Here is a 17,360-nt window from a genome sequence, read left to right as displayed (position 1 = left end):
GATATTTGCTAAGTAGCAGCTCAGAGAAAGTGAACAGGGCTTTAAGTCCTCAAGGGTGATCAGTGCTGCAGAGTTACCAAAGTTGCTGGTAGACAGAGCATATCGGTTTTTCCAGGTGCAAAATTCCTGAAACAGTTTTCCAGTGAAACCCATTTCAGGGCTAATTAAAACTCATGGAAGATAATAAAAACACCTTGAAACACACCATCATTTTCTTTTAAAAGCTTTTTATCTTGCCACGGCAACATTTGTAGACACAAATATAGAGCAATATTTTAAGACATTTGGTGACCTACTGTAAGTTAAGCAACAGGAAAAAGAGGCAGACGTTCTTAGTGCTTTTCTATTGCTAAACTACCGACGTTTAAGAATTCTATGGAGTTTGATTAGCAAATTGACTGTTTTGGAGAAGATAGCCACATTAATTTTCTATAATATAAAATAGAATAGATTAATGTAAACTTCACATACTTAATGCAACAGGATTAATTAAATAAAAGAAAATGGCACTGACCTTATGGCAATTTTAGTACAGTGCTCTGCACACAGTAAATGCTCAATAAATACGATTGAATGAATCAATGAATTTTACACACCCACGCATACACACACAATAGGTCACTGATTAAAGTCAACAGTTTCAAAATAACAGAGATCGCTCACAATCTACAGAAACATCTGATTTTATATGAACTGCCACAGATACATCCACAAAAAACAGCTTAAAAATCCAACATATTTCATGCATGCACATAAATCTTATCAAGCTTTTCAACTTTAAAATACACAGCAATGGAAAGAAACGCAATTACAAAGGAGATAGCATCACACAGTTCATTTCTGGCATCTTTAGAGGACCCGAACACACATCTGTAAACATCAAGAAGGCTTTTCCGATCCTTCTTTTGAAACTTTTCTCTTTTCTTCTAATGTGTGTTTAAATATTTTTTTCAGGGTCTGGTAAACCATTGGTCCGTTTTCAGAATCAAAACTGATCTGGTGACAAATAGGAAACTTTATTAAAATGCAGTTCACCTACAAAATGTATAAGGAGAAGATTTTCAATATATAAGGAGGCCCCCGTAATTCTCTATGCCTTGAGGGTTTTTTTTTTCTTTGAGGTGGTGGGTGGTTTGGAGTGGGGCTAAAACAAGGCCCTGTCTAATTCACAGCTAAAGCATGAAAGCAAATTACATAAAACTGTAAGAAAAGTCTAGTCAGAATTCAGTTCAGATATTTTAAACCAAAAGGCTGCCTCAGATATTTGAAGACATTTGAATGCTGGTACAGTTTGAACAAGCCCGTCCCTAGGGAAGAGGATATTGGGGCAAATGTTCTAAATGGGGGCCCTGCGGGGCCCCACCCCTCCTGGAAATCAACAGAGTTACTCAATGCGGAACCAAATCAGCTCCCTGAGCCAATTTCTACAGGGGCTCATTCCAGGGGCTGAAGGGAAAGCCCTGAATGTTGACATTTGTTGGTTTTGAAAATAATCCTGCCGCTCGAATATTCCTAGGATACCTACATGGACTTTCGGCTTGTTTTTGCAGCCTCTGACTAATGGTTGCGGATTATGAATCCAAAATTATGTTTCTCTCTTTCCAATTAGCTTTAACAATTTGAGTTAAGACTTCTAAATCTGACAAAGAAAAACACGATGTTTCTAAGAACCAACCCCTCCCTACCTCTTCAACTTTCTCTGTTGAGAATATTCATTACTCCTTAGCTGGTCTGCAGGTCTGTTCTTATTGTATTAAAACAGAAACAAACTTAGAATACAAAATTCCATACAGTGGGAAGTGTTTACTGACGGTGTACTAAATTTTAAGTGTAAATTACCTTTCGACTTTTGCCAAAGGAAGAGCATATCTCATAGAGCAAAAACCTACCTTAGTACTCGTTTCAACTTGAGAGCAGTGACCACAATCAAACTGATTTTATAACACTATCGTACATGGAATAGTGCCTCTCTCCCTGTAGGCAATCAAATAATCTTGAGGACTCTGAACCCTTGAAAATATTTGGAACTCATTCAGCATAACTGACCTTGATTTCTATACCGTCTGGACTGTAAGTTCGTTGTGGGAAGGGAATGTGCCTGTTTATCGTACCCTCCCAAGCATTTAGTATAGTGCTGTGCACACAGAAAGCACTCAATGAATACGATTGAATGAATGAATGAATGCATTCCCAAAACTTAACTATGCTTAGCCTTCATGCAATACCCTGGAGATTAAATGCTAACGGAAGCATCTTCAACAGAAAAATGCTCAGGGTTCAAAATAGGCTGTTTGATTATATCCATTTTAAATTTCACCCAAGGGGTGGCGGGTGGGGGGGCATAAAGCAATTTAGCTGAGAAAAATCAATTGTTTCCCTGCCTAAATCTGAGTATAAATCTCAGATTTTGATCGGCTTGGTGTTGTGAAGGTTGAGGAAAACCAAGAGAATAAGAGGTGAAATGGAATATTCTATGTTCTTTGTTTAGGATTTTCCAAGGCCAGAACCCAGAACTGAACTGCCAATGCTGAATATTAAATTCTCAATGGATTGCCAACTATTTCTGACTTTCAGCTCCCTCCTTAAACCCCACAGCACCACTGCCTCCCACATTTCTCACCCCTGATGACCTAGCCATCTACTTAACTGACAAAAACCATCAGGTGTGAACTCCCTCAGGGAAGCAAAGTGGCCTAGTGGAAAGAGCACAGGCCTGGGAGTCATAGGACCTGGGTTCTAATCCTGACTCTGCCAATCACCTGCTGTGTGACCTTGGGCAAGTCACTTCACTTCTCTGTGCTTCAGTTCCCTCATCTGCAAAATGGGGATTCAATATCTGTTCTCCCTCCTACTTAGACTGTGAGCCCTTTAAGGGACCTGATCATCTTGTGTCTACCCTAATGGTTAGTGCAGTGCTTGGCACATTTCTAAGCACTTAACAAAACCCACAATTATTATATGTCCCCCTTACCCCTCCAAATCTCATGCCCACTCTCTCATCATTTCAGCCATCTCCCAAGAGGAGATCTCCCATCTCTTTTCAAAATCTACCCCCTCCTCTTGCACCTCTGACTGTATCTCTTTGCACCTTATTAAAATGCCTGCACCTGCTCTTCTTCCCTCCCTCACTGCTATAATAATATGATGGTATTTGTTAAGCACTTACTATGTGTGAAGCGCTGTTCTAAGCGCTGGGGGGGATACAAGGTGATCAGGTTTTTCTACGTGGGGCTCACAGTCTTCATCCCCATTTGACAGATGAGGTAACTGAGGCACATAGAAGTTAAGTGAGTTGCCCAAAGTCACACAGCTGACAAGTGACGGGGCAGGATTAGAACCCATGACCTCTGACTCCCCAGCCCATGCTCTTTCCACTGAGCCATGCTGCTTCTCTGAACAGCTATCTTTAACAGTTCACTCTCTAATGGGTCCTTCCACCCTCCCTTCAAAACATACGTATGTACCTCCTAGCCTAAAAAAACAAAAACCCTCTCTCAATCTCAACTGCCCCTTCCAGTTATCACCCCATATCCCTCCTACCATTCCTGTCCAAACTTCTTGAATGAGTTGTTTACTCCTATTGCCTCCACTTCCTCCTCTCCAGCTCCCTTCTAGACCTTCTGCTATCTGGCTTCTACACCCTCTACTCCACTAAAGTTGCTTCTCTCTCCAAAGTCACCAATGACCTCCTCCTTGCCAAAACCAATAGACTCTACTCCATCCTAGTTCTCCTTGAACTCTCTGTTGCCTTTGACACTGTGACTACCCCTTCTCCTGGACGCCTTGGTTTCACTGACACTGTCCTCTCCTGGTTCTCCTCCTACCTCCCTGGCTGCTCCTTCTCAGTATCCCCATTTTCAAAGGACTTACTAAAATAATATCTCCTCCAGGAAGCCTTCTCTGACCAAGCTCTCATCCTCCCACCCTATTTTCCTTCCCTTCTGCTTCACTCATGAACATAGTCCCATCCCTTAAGCACTTAGGTACTTGCCCCACCCTCACAGCACTAGATTGAGGGCAGAGATCATGTCTACCAACCGTATTGTACTCTCACAAACACTTAGTACAGTACTCTGCACAAGGTAAGTGCTCAGAAACCACTGACTGATGAATCATTCCTGCTTTAAGACCAAAATAGGACTGGCTCAGCAAGAAAATAATTTTCTGGCTTCTACAAGGCACATCAATTTATCTCAGGGATATTTATTGAGGGCTTACATGATTTCATCAAAATACAATCATATGTTTCTCCCCTTGTATATAAATTCTTTATCCCACCATTCTTTATTGTTAAAAGACTCCTACTTAGACTGTGCACCCCATGTGGGACTGGGACTGTGTCCAACCCAATGAACTTGTATCTACCGCAGCGCTTACAACAGTGTTTGACACATAGGCAACACTTGACAAATACCATAGAAAAGGTCCAAGTATCCTTTCATATGTGTTATTACTACAATTTGAAAATCCCTTGCCAAAGAGTCACTGTAAGAGTTAACATGCATTTCAATGAAAAGAAAATATGTGGTACCTTTGAGCACTCAATTTTAATAAAATTTCATTAATTTGGAGATAACAATGGCTACTTGCCTTAGTGAAAGCTTTAATGGCCTGCACAAGAAAAGCTTCCTCCACTTCCACTGGAATCGCTTGTAAGTTAACTACACAGTGCAAGATACAAAGAATAGTCTGGTGTTGTCCCTGTTTTAGCAAAATGAAAATGAGAGCAAGTTTAAAAGATATATTTCAAGAAAAGACAAGTCAAGTGCAGTTCAGTGAACAGAATCAGTAGATTTTGGCTCAAGAAGCTAAAAAATAAGTTTTATGTACTATAGAATACGTATCCATTATTGTTTTCATGTGATTCTCAAGTTTGGGTTGCATCAAATAGTATTGATGATGGATTTCACTGAAATTCTAATGGACTCTGAAGACCAACGAGAGTTCGGAACAGTATTTCCCTCAATGAACTTAAAGGGTTTTCTCTTTCTTTTCATAGTTGCTGCTTCCAAAAGAAATAAAAATGTTAGTGGTTGGGCCATTTAATAACAGCAAGTCCATTAGGCTGGCCTTTTAGATCTTATATCAAAGCCCTGTGGGTCTTTTTTCACTTTTAGCCAAAGACTCAGAATTTTCTACACTTCGACTTGAGAAGAGATTTTTGATCATAAGCTTTTTTTCAATATTCAACTGTTGTAATCATTAGTCGTTATTAAACTTAATAAATGAAAGCTTATATCAAGTTGTTGATATAAAGATTACTAACTTAATCCTCAAAGAAACAAGAATTATATACTGAAGAAAGCCAATTATCCAAATTGATTGTGATCCAGGCTAGTCCAGAAAAGTTCAGGTTACTTACTTGAAACATTTGTTCTCTGAAAGCGTGGTGTCTCCTCCTCAGCTCATCACACCTCACCCTACTGTCCTGCTGGTTAGATCGATCTTAGGGAGGGTGCCGGGGGGGTGGTGGTGGTGGTGGTGTGTGTGTGTGTGTGTGTGTGTGTGTGTGTGTGTGTGTGTGTGTGTGTGTGCGCGCGCACGCGCGTTTGTGTGTTAAACATTTCTATTATGCTTCCCTGTTGTACACCATTCGGGGGTGAAAGTAAAAGTACTTTTAAAAAAAAAAACCAGAATGACCCAAGCATTAAGAACCTGTGGCCAGGGTGGCAGTGAGTGGGCAGCGTGCTGGGAGGAGGGCATGAGCCGGAGCAGCTCTCCCTGTAGCCCAGAGAAAAAGATGGGTACCCCACATGTCCCTTGGCTGGGCTGGGGACTGCTTCCTGTTGGCTATAAGAGCTGTGACGAGAAGCCAGCTTTCCCTCCACCTCGACCCCAGAGTGGCCCCCTATGCCCCAGCCGGGAGCCATGCCGTAAAGAAAAATACCAAAGCCATCCGCTTTGAAGTCATTCATCCTGGAACAGCTGCAATGACACTTACCGTTTTACCGGTTCTGGCTTATCTCACCCCTGACTCTGTACAAAACCCGGAGACGGTAAGGGCTGATCTGCCCAAATCCCACTGGGTGGTGGATTGGGGGGGAGGGACAGGGCCTGGACCCATTTGGACAGGCCCAAGTCTCCTAGCGGCCTAACCCTGAAACTTTGTAGTTTCAAGTCCGCAAGTACACCCTGAAGGGGTTACCTAATGATGAGCTGATGAAACTACTTGCCTTAGGAGAACAAAGTTTACATGGAAGTAACCTCTGTTTCTCTCAAAGAGGGGAATAAGTCTAATCAGCTCATTAATTAAGTAGTCTAATGAAAACTCCTGCAGGTGGGAGAGAAAAACACTGTTACCAGAGTAGGTCTGAAGGACTGAGGATCCGAAATGAATTTCTCAATCTGATATTGGGTCGTGGTCTAGTAAGTGCTTGTTGAGGGGGTCAGGTTGCTGCTTTGCATATGCTGGACAGGATGCTGGCTCTGGTGGCCCATCCCTAACAGAGTGGGCTGCTCTCTGCTAGTCAAATCAGATGCCAGCCTTGTTGTGGCAGAATCTGATAGAGTCTGTGAGTCACAGAAAAAGAGAGGGGGGTGGGGGGAGGGAGAGAGAGAGACAGGGAGAGAGCGAGTGTTCTTTTGGAGACAGGCTGTAACATGACGTGAAAACCAGACTATATGAATGGTGGTTTCAGCTGATGGATTGGTCCTGTTCTGTTCTGTCTAGGTAGTGACTTAAGTTCCTTCAGGTGCCAAGGTGCCACTGTGTAGGTTGAAAAAGAAGGCTGAGAAGGTGAATTGTTGGTTTTCGGGGAACTTGATTGTGACCTTCAGCAGGAAACCAGACAGGATACGAAGAATGGCCTCAGATTTTGCGGGGGGAGGGGTGTGTGTGTGTGTGTGTGTGTGTGTGTGTGTGTGTGTGTGTGTGTGTGTGTGTGTGTGTGTGTGTGTGTGTGTGTGTGTGTGTGTGTGTGTGTGTGTGTGTGTGTGTGTGTGTGTGTGTGTGTGCGCGCGCGTGTGTAAGAGAGACACAGAGATGAGATGCTAGTGCTTACAGGTCCCTGATACAGCTTGCCGATGCTTCCGCATCAGAAATTTTCTCAGTGAATTATCGTTGGAGCGGGATTTCTGCGGCTCAATGGGCTCTTGCGTTAGCAGTGAGAAAATCATGTTCAGATGTTGGGAACCGAGTCGGGTAGGTGCCTCAAGAGTCATGGTCAGGATGCAGAGGTCCTTGAGGCCTTGGAGCCAGAGGGCTCTTGCACCCAGGCTGTCCTCGACGGAGGATCCTATTGAGAGCCAAACATCTTTGGGCAGTTTGCTTTGTGCCCTGAACACAGTTTCATTGAAATTGAATAAAGGACAGCTCTCCACCACATTTCAGATGATTTCATAGCCCTCTGAGTTTAATCAGAAGCTCACCCAAGTTCCTCTGTATAAGACACAATTTCTCCCTGATGTAGGTACAATATTCGAAATTAGAGGGTTTCCAAAAGGGTCCCGTGTAGGATTGCCTCATCACAGATGGCACCACCCACTGTCATTGAGGGGCAATTGGGTCACTCTCTTGGTCTGCAGGTTTAGGGGTAGGGCCACTTACTTCTTCCATTCTTTCCGAGATCTCCGTTGGAGTTCACCTTCTGGGAAATTCACCGCTTGGGTAGGTAGCGGGTAAGATGGGACTCTCTTCCTCATCAGATCTGGCCCTTGGAGGGGAGAAGGAGCAGGAGCCGTCCCTGGAGAAGGGGGTCTCTGTCCTGCATTTCTAGCAGGGTGAGCAAGAGCATTGGGTAGGTAGGGCACACAGTAGTGGGAAGTAGGGAAGGTAAGGGAATGTACCTGCTTCAGTTGGTACTCAAATTTAGGCCTCCCCTATGGCAAGGGAGTATGCTATCATACAGTCAATGCCAGAATTTTACGCTAAGTCAGCCTTGAGCTGTGGCCCTTTTGGGGGCTGGGCTCATAGCCGCTGCGCTACATCAAGCGCTTGCCTGGGCGGCTCAGAATGGGGTCGGTTGAGGTGGTGATTGGCGCAGAGCGGCTTACCTCTTCTGGGATTCCCATGCGTGGCATTGCTGCAGCAGACTCCAGTAGCCTGGAGCGGTCTGTGCAATGCCCGCACTGCTTGGCGTGGGATGATCCACAGGACAGGCACTTGCGGGGCTGCTGGTTTAGCGGTCGATGCCCTGGTACCTACAGTGGGAGGGAGCAGCCGGAGCAGTGGGGAGTCGGTCCACAGCTCTTACACAGTGGTGGCCTGCCTGGTTGAGTCTAAGGAGTGGTGAGGTGCCCAGAGGAAAAGGAAGGTTTATTTCTGTTTGTTCGTTAAAAACACCTGGGAGGGCTCCTTACCTGGGAGATCCTCCCATCAAGGGTACCCGTCCCTGGGCTAGGGAACTATCGCCCAAGAACTTCCCTCGCTATTACAACTCCAGGTAAAGAACCGCAGCTGAGTAAAGGATCCCGGAGCCACGCCCCATGCTCCTAGGATGCCCTCTGGCCTCTTAAGGGCTAGAGCATTTTTTTTCCCCCTGAGGTGAGGAAGAGAAAGGATAAGAGATAGCGAAATACAGAAAGGGGGCAGGGGTGGTTGGGGATCCCGTGTCTGTGCAAGTAACTTTGGCGTTTCGCATTGCCACCCACATCTTTGAACTGGAGGACAACTCGACTGCATAGGAGGCTGCCAAGAGGATTTAGGCCTCCCACAGGGATTGCAGTCAAAAGGGACAAGGCCAGAAGAGCTGGCAAGCTATTACCCAGTTGGTGCTGCAAGCCAGGAGAGTCTTCCCATCTCTAATACCAGAGACAGGGTCTTGGCCTAAGGAAGAAGACCAAGCGCTTCTGAGGGGCGGGGGCTGAGCAACACACTGGGCATGGGACTGGATTAAGCAGTAGAAACCCAATGTGAAGGGTGGATTAAAGTAGACGAGGTGGTGGCCAGAGAAGGGGCTCCCCTAAAGGGTAGAGGTTCTTGCCACCCTCCTGCCTCACAGTGGAGATGCAGCAGAGAGGACATAGAGAGGGAAAATAGGCGCTGGCCTCAAGCCTTTCCCAGGATGTTAGGGGAGAAAGTGGGAGTAGGAGTAGTAGGAGTAGCAGTAATTGTATTGATCGAGCATCTAATGAATGCAATGCATTGTACTAAGTGCTTGGGAAAGTCCAACAGAAGCACAAGACATGTTTCCTGCCCACAAGGAGCTTACACTCTGACTCTAGTGGTGGGGGCAGACATAAAAATATTTTGCAAAATATTTTGAAAAGATTCAGTTCAAGTGAATGTCTGCATATGCTTAGGATGGCAGCAGGGAGTATGAACTCCCCCCAGGCCCCTGGATCCTCTGCAGCTTGCGCCTCTGTTGGAAGTGTCCCCAGGGTATAACTGGAGGTCACCACTGAAGAGGGATCTTTCTGGAGGGCAGAGTGTCACTGCGCAGGAGAAGGGGGCCATGGTCCTATTCCCTTAGCAGACCCTGAGAATGGGGGTTGAGGGGGCTGCTTCCTTCCCCACCCGCTCTGGGAGAGCCAGAGGTTTTCAAGATGGGGAGCCCCTCTCTTTCCCAATGTCAGGAGCAAAAGGGCCCCCCATCAGGCACTCTGCAGGCTGGCTAATTCAGATCGCAGGTACTCAGTTTGCTTGGGTGGGTAGGGAGCGGGGATAACTGTGTTTCCCCCTTCACTGCCCTGGGCCTGAAGGTTAGACTTACTTTTGAGAAACGTCTTCTGGGGACTGCTGAAGGAGTTTCAGGAGCTAAAGCTTCTTCCTCTTGTGGAAAAAGGAAACTAGAGATAGAAGGGCTGTGGCTTGTCTGTCCAAAGGCGCCTCGGGGGGTTGAGGGGAAGAGGAGGCAGGAGAACCCACCAGGGCAGATCCAGGTCACTTATCAGCCCAGCCCTCAAGCTTCTGCAGTTCCACAGCCTCAGGTGCACCTAACTGATGAGCAGACGAGACCTATACCCACTTTTGAGAGAATCTGGATAACTGAACAAAATTGGGTTTGGATCAGATAAAGCACATGCACAATTGTATTCAATTATTTTAACTTTCATTTTTTATTCAACGGACTAGCCTTAGGTCAGATAGCTGATCTGTTCAGAACACCAACATCTGCATAATTGACTTTCCACAGTAACTAAATAATATCTGGGCAAACACCGTTATTACCTTTTCTAGGAAAGAAAGTGCTTCCCGGGCGTCTGTGCATCTGCTGGCCAACATGTCAATATCGTCTTTAGTTATAATGGGTTCCTTTAGTTGTTCTACCCAGGACCACATCAAGCTACAGAGGATAAAAGGATCTCTTTCTCCAGATATTTTTTCCCAAGCTCCATCTCGGGAATTCAGCTCTTTCTAAAAAAGAACACAAAAACAACAGCATGGCTCTTCTTAATGTTAACATATTTTTGTGTTATTGTCAACATTTGGCTGCTTTTGGCTGTGCAGAAGAAGTTATCCAGGGGAACACAAATATTAATCTACTGCAATCAAGTGGACTCTCATAATGAAAGAAAGCCAGAAGAGTGATAGCTTAATCTATGGAAGAGCATTAGAATCTGACTTTAGTTGTGAGGGGATTACATGTAAAGGATTTATTTCTACTAAATCTGGTTTCAGAATCGTACGTGGTACCTTGAAGAGGAAAAAAAGAAAACACACACCAAACACACACCTTTGAATCTGATCTCATTCAATTGACTTGAAGACCTCATAAAAATCTCCCCAAAGCCTACCAATTACCTAAATTGGTGGCAGTTTCACATTTCGACTGGGAAAATGAAAATGGTAATTTACTATCTTTGAAATTAAGCTTTCATTTCTTTAACTGATAACACTGCAGCAAAAGTTCTGTGGAGTAAAACACACTCTTCAAAGCAGAGGGCCTCCCTTGATTCCCAACTCAAAACTTTCCAAGTGTTGTCACTTATCTGTAGTCATTTTTACTCCATTATCTTTAATGTAAATGAATAAAAGGTTGACCTTTACTCCAGCACAGTGTAGGCAGGGTGCAGTAAGGCATGCATAGTAAAACAGGCAGAAGTATTGCTATTCTGAGTCCAATCCAATTAGGCTGCTCTGGAGCTTTCCAGAACTCCACTGGACTTCTGTTATTGAAAAATTGTGACTTCTCAATCTTCCTAAATAATTTATCTATCAGGAAAAATATCCTTATTTATCACATACAAAGAGATAAATGGCATCACAAAATAAAATTTTCCCTTCAGAAAATTATTGGTAATCATTTTTAAACTGAAGATTAGACACACACACACACACACACACACGTATATGCTCAGATTATTCTGCAAGAAGATGAGCTTTCCTCTTTTCTTCCAACTTCATTTTTTTCTTAGCTCAAGAAAAATTAACTAGATCCAAAAGCAAATAAAGGGAAAATGTGAAAGCACCTCAATATCCACCCTTGGCTATTAATTGACTTCCTATGCTTTTCCCCTTGCTTATTCCCAAATCCCAGTGTTACTTAGAGGGATCACAGGGACTAGGAAGGTCTAGAGGAATAAACGTACCTTCCATGAGGGGCCTTGTGTGTTTAAAGGTTTAAGTCTAAAGCACATGAATAAGGAAATGTAGAAACGATAAACACATCTTATTGAAAAATTAATGAGGGCCTGGCAGCTTAACTTCATAAATTTAACTGATCAATCCTAATAAGTAAAGCTCCACTGAATCTAGTGCTCATAAAAACAAGTTCTAAATTAAATTTAAAGTGCTTCTACTGAGACATGATTTTAGGTCAGGTCCACTTATTTGGCAGTCTCTGCCTATGAGATGATACTGAGGATTTGGGGCAAAAAAATGCTCTTAGCAACTTAATGATAGTTCTTCATATTACTAATGTCTTTCACTTAGGGATATGCAGCTACAAATTGCAATAAATTGAACTCTTGAGGTCCTAAAGTGCAAATGGAAAAACTATCCAAAAAGTGGAAATTAGGCCACAAGAGTACAAAGAAATAGTGTGATTACGTAAGGACAAGATTAGAAAAATGAAGGCTTGAAAGGAAAACTAGAATGAAGTATAAAAAGCATTCTTCAATTGTATTAGATAGAGAGGAGACCAGGGAAAATGTCATGCCCCCTGGTAGGCAGGAAGGGAAATCTAATAACAGATGGATGAGAAAAGGCACATTACAAAAAAGATCAGAAGTGAACTGCTGACCAAGGCAAGCTCCCCTTGGAGTAAAAGGTTGGAAAGTCAAACTAGAATCAGGGAAGGTATGGTTAAAGGGTATTTTAAAAACCAGATTGCATTTAAATCAGGTGGGTTGAAGGCAGCATCCGAGGGAATTTATGTAATTGGCAGATGTGAACGTAGAGCCACTAGCTACTGACTTTGAGAAATCATGGAGGATTGGAATAGGGCAAATGATGTACCCCTCTTGAAGAGAGGGGAAAAGGAAGACTAGTCATTAGATGTGGTCAGTTTAACATCAATAACTTGGGAAGATATTAGAACGAAGCATTGGACAATCAATTCGCAGCCACCTAGAAGAGCAAAAGATATCAGGAAGCAACCAAACATGGCTCTGAATAGCAAATTTACTCTTCTAGGATAAAGTGGCAATAAAACATATGTAAATAATAATTAGATAATGGCAGTAATCTATCTGTATTTCAGGACAGCCATATTGACAAGTTGGAAGAGTCCCCTCCTAACCATCCTACTTGGGGTTGGGGGTGAGTACCCAGCTGGTTCGAGGGTGCACCCTAAAGATGTCAAAGGGGGAGCAGGACTCGTTAAGCGGTTGTCCATGAGGGTTGGCCCTGGGTCATTTCAGTATCTGTTCAGGATCCTTACTGGTGACCTAGCTAAAGAATGGGTCTAGTCACGTTTACAACAATAGCAGCAATAAGGCAAGTTTGCTTACACTCTGAAAGAAAGGAACAGAATTCAGAGTGACTTGAACAAATAGGAAAATGGGCCTGCAGAAACACAATCAAATGTAATAAGGATAAATATAAGGTAATGCATTTAGTAAGGGTATTTATTGAGTGCCCACTGGGTGCAATACACTGTACTGAGTGCAGTAAGCCCCACAGATTCAGGAGGGAGAAAGACTGGCTAGGCACAAAAGTGGCACTATAAGGCCTGGGATTCAAAGGAATCAGAAGCTAACTGTGAGTCAGCAGTGCAATCAATAGAAAGCTGACGTGTGGGAGTTGAAAAGGAAGCACTCTGCTAAATTCACCTGGGGTTAGGGAGACAGGGCTAGAGACCTTGGGGCAACATCTTCTCAGCCACCATGGCCAAAAGCTGGAAGTGAGGCACAGAGGCCACAATAACTGCAGTGACAGCCCCAGACACAGTTTCTCCTGCCACTACTGCTCCACTTCTTTCTGGGCTTTGGGTAGAGGCAAGATCAAGGGGGAGTTCAGTAGGAAATGGAGCAGTAACAGTAGGAGCTGATAAAAACAGAACTTCCAGCCACAGTCGTCGTCCCCCCCAACCCCCGCAAAATCATAACGGCTGCTTTGACCAGGGTGGGGTCATTTTCCCTACCCTTCCCACTCCAGCATATGTGCTCTGAACTGTGGTGAATATATATATATATATATGTGTGTGTGTGTGTGTGTGTGTGTATACACATATACATACACACATACATATATAGGTACACATATTGCATATTTTCTATATAATATATGCATATATATGCACAAGCATGAGTCCCTGACCATAATGCCTAGTAGATAGAGCATAGGCCTGGGAGTCAGAAGGACCTGGGTTCTCATCCCAGCTATGCTGCTTGTCTGCTGTGTAATCCTGGGCAAGTCACTTCACTTCTCTGTGCCTCAGTTTCCTCATCTGTTAAATGGGGATTAAGACTGTGAGCCCCACGGGGGACATGGACTTTGTCCAAACTTATTACCTTGTATCTACCCCAGCACTGAATACCATAAAAGAAAAAAAGCGATCCCAGTCATGGTTAAAATGGGCTTAGGTTCATGCCACTGGATCGTTACAGGTACAGTTTTAATTTTCAAATTTTCACTTCACAGGTTCTAAAACAGAAATTTAAAGAAAGAAACCCAAATTTCACAAATTCCAGTTTAAGCATCCTCTGACTGATAACTTCTACTCATAAGAGCCCACAGACTCATAAAGAGGCTGGCTCTATAGCCAGAGATTTGCAAAAGCTGAAAATTCGAGAACTTTGATGAAGCCCCAGAAAGAGCAGAATTTCTCAGTTGCCAAGCAGAAACCTTTTTCTGGCTTATTCAGAATGGCATTGACGGGCTCCAGAAGAGGATCATCTAATTTTCTCCAGGTCAGTAGATAATAGACACAAAACAGACCACCTGGGACCAAATCCTACCAGGTTTCTTTTTGTGTGGCTAGAGGCTCAATGTGTCTAAATGGATGCTAAGCAAAGTTAAGAACAAGATTATCTTGTAAAACTCCATTAGTGAACCACCTTGGGAGGTGTGGGAGAAGCACAGCAGCATGGGGGTGGGAGTGGGAGGGGTAATCTCTAATTGAATGGGAGATTTGGCTTTGAACACTGCGATTTATTTTCAAGTATTTAGATTCATAGCAATCATATTTATCAAAATAAAACTACCTGCCACATTTCCACCTTCTGCTTCACTTCCTCCTCTTCCACAAATTCATTTAAGTTTGCCAGGGCCTTAGCTGCCAAAATTCTTCTTGCCGCGATACTCAACTCAGACTGCAAAACAATATGTGGAATAGTTTCTGATGGGTCTTTACTTTCTTGGCTTTCACATCCAAAATAGAATTCTGCCTTAGGAGAAGCAGCACGGTCCTGTGCACCACAGAAATTCCCAGCACAATTCACCAGTCCGCGGCCCTCCTTGTTCCCAGATTCACACTTATGATCGTCAACTTTCCGCGACAACCTACTTGGTTCCTTGTCATGTACATTTACAATTTTTGATGTTTCCAGTTCCTTACTGTTTCGTGCCCCTGAAAAGCCTGAAGAAAATGTTCTACTACGCTGCACTTCTTTTGGAACTTTTCTCCTATGGAAAACTGGTGAACCATTACCTTTAGGTCCTTCCATACCACTGAACTTAGCCTGATTCCAGAAAGCAAATGTATTGTGCACTAAGTCTTCTTTACTTAAATCCAACTGAGGAGACTGCTGAACATAACAATGGCTCATACTCTTCTGTTGCTTGAGATTGCGGCAGAGAAGTACTTGTGCCGGCACTGTCCATGGAGTTTCTCCTTGCTCCAAAAGAAATTCAGCTCTCTTTAAATCTGAATCACTGTAGCTGAGGCATCTTTTCAAATGAGTCAGAGGCTGAAGACAGTCAACATTCCGTCTCTTCCAGAGAGGGTCATATTCCTGTTCAACGGCATCCTGGTTCTCAAAAGGTGTTGTCACCGCTGGGGGGGTGAACAGATCAGGGGCATCACAATCTTGTCTCATTAACTCTTTATCGAGGTGCATTGTGACCATCTCAGAAACTGTCTTTTCAATTTCTGCTGTAAGATCGGGCACCTCTAGCACTTCTTCCTCCATCACTTGCCTGTTTTCAGCCAAATCCAACAGCAATTTGCAAACTAGATGAATAATTTTGGGCACGTGTTTCAGAAGTCGCGCTTCATAACCATGAAGTAGATGCCGCTGGCGAATTAGGTACTGTGATAAAGTAACAGCATGTGCTTTGGGCTCACAGCAAGAAAACACATTGCGAAGAGGAATCAAAAACTGGGTAAATTCTCTTATACACAATAACTGTCCTCTGGTTTGTATGGAATTTGGTCTCTTTGCACGAACAAAAATAATTGCTTGATCTGCCGTCATTCTTGTTGCAAAAACTAAGTAACAAGCTATTAAAACACCTAGAAAGGTGAAGAGCAGATTATCATTACATGAGTTTAGATTATACTATAAATATAGTAACAGTATAGTATAGAAATACTATAGTCCAGATTTGGGAGGGGAGGGATTGCATTGTTCAAGCATAGTCTTAAATTACCCCCTTTTATTTACATCTCAATTTTACAGTTGTTTTACATCATATTAGAGCTGTTAATTGCAGTGCCCAAGATTGGTGGCTAATAATTCTACTGAGTAGTATGGGTTTCCTCTTTCCTGCTTGTTCTAATCTCTCCTCTTCCCCTCCCCGACCCCATCACTCTTTCGAAGAAGAAATGATCCTTTCCTGATTGGTCCCATCCCACTTTTGCTCTGGACGCAGCAGTGAAGGAATTGCTTAAAAGACTTAAATACTCATTTACAACACTCCTACTCCTGATTTCCAGTTCATTTTGCCTCTTGGCCCTTCCCACCTACTGCTATCTTTGTTCCTGACTAATGAAGCATTCCAGGCAATTCTCTCCCCACTCTTACTGCTTTTGCTTTTGGATTCTTCACATTCCCAACCCACTTTCCTTCTTGATCATTAGCCAGTTCAATTCCTAAGTACTTTTTCCTTTTCTCTGATCCACCTTGTTTTTATTTGTTCTGTTTCTATTTCTCCCATCAACTTCCAAGTTTCCTGGCAATAAGCCTAAATTTTAAGCCCTATCCACCCTGCATCCCACACATTTTCAAATCCCTTGAACACCAGGAAAAAAAATGCATTGAGTCAAATCATCTCTGCCTGAAAAGAGGTTAGGAAAATTTGGTAGCTATCAGCCTTAAACTTCCGATGCCCTGAAAAGATGATTCCATGGCCAAAATGCTGTTGAAAAGAATTTCCTAAAAGGACAAAAATATTCAAGAACCATCATGGCAAGGCAGGTCCAAAAAACCACTATGGGTTCTGATCAAGGAGTGTTTTTGATGTAATAGGGAGGTTGTGTTTTCCATTAAAGATGAACTGTGTAAAATGGTACATCTGCTTTATAATTATTCTTTTGTTCATAGTAGAAAACTATATATGTTAAAAGAGTGTTTTGTTTCTGAGGTTGCTGCTTTTACCCAAACCATTAAAAAATATAATTGGAAATATTATTGTGGAAGGATTTAATTTTGTCATTCCCCCTACCCACTTCCTGATTACTTGTTGAGCGGTTTCAAAAAATCTTCAATTCAATCGTAGTTATTGAGCGCTTACTATGTGCAGAGCATTGTACTAAGTGCTTGGGAGAGTACAACACAACAGAATTAGCAGACATATTCCTTGCCCATAACAAGCTTATGGTTAATTCACTTCTTTTATTAGAAAGAGAAATACTTGAGACCTGTGACATTAATTGTGTTCCTCAAAAATATTACAGGAACATTTGAATGGCTGCATGCCTTGGCAAAACAACAACAAACATCACCACAACAGTTTACCTGTTCGTCCAAGTCCTGCATGACAGTGAATTGCTACTCTCCCTTCCTGTAAAGCAAATGTCATCACCTTTACCATATCCAGGATGGTAGTGAGAGATGCTACTCCATAATCCTTCCATCCAAAATTGTAGAAGTAAACT

General features: G+C 43.2%; 1 protein-coding gene across 2 annotated transcripts in view; it reads right to left on the bottom strand.

Annotated features, from left to right (window-relative positions):
• Positions 1-229: 229 nt before the first annotated feature.
• Positions 230-17,360, bottom strand: part of PTPDC1 (protein tyrosine phosphatase domain containing 1) — a 51,412-nt gene continuing 34,281 nt past the window's right edge. For both annotated transcript variants that reach the window (XM_038772293.1, XM_038772292.1), the window contains 5 exons: positions 17,221-17,358; positions 14,527-15,776; positions 10,109-10,294; positions 4,591-4,701; positions 230-996 (listed from right to left, as the gene is read on the bottom strand). In XM_038772293.1, coding sequence (XP_038628221.1) covers positions 880-996; positions 4,591-4,701; positions 10,109-10,294; positions 14,527-15,776; positions 17,221-17,358 — 1,802 coding nt within the window. In that variant the 3' untranslated portion in view covers positions 230-879. The remainder of the gene's footprint in view (positions 997-4,590; positions 4,702-10,108; positions 10,295-14,526; positions 15,777-17,220; positions 17,359-17,360) is intronic.

This window comes from Tachyglossus aculeatus, chromosome X1, assembly GCF_015852505.1.
Source record: "Tachyglossus aculeatus isolate mTacAcu1 chromosome X1, mTacAcu1.pri, whole genome shotgun sequence".
Lineage (NCBI taxonomy): Eukaryota > Metazoa > Chordata > Mammalia > Monotremata > Tachyglossidae > Tachyglossus > Tachyglossus aculeatus.
This window is presented reverse-complemented; position numbering and strand designations above follow the sequence as displayed.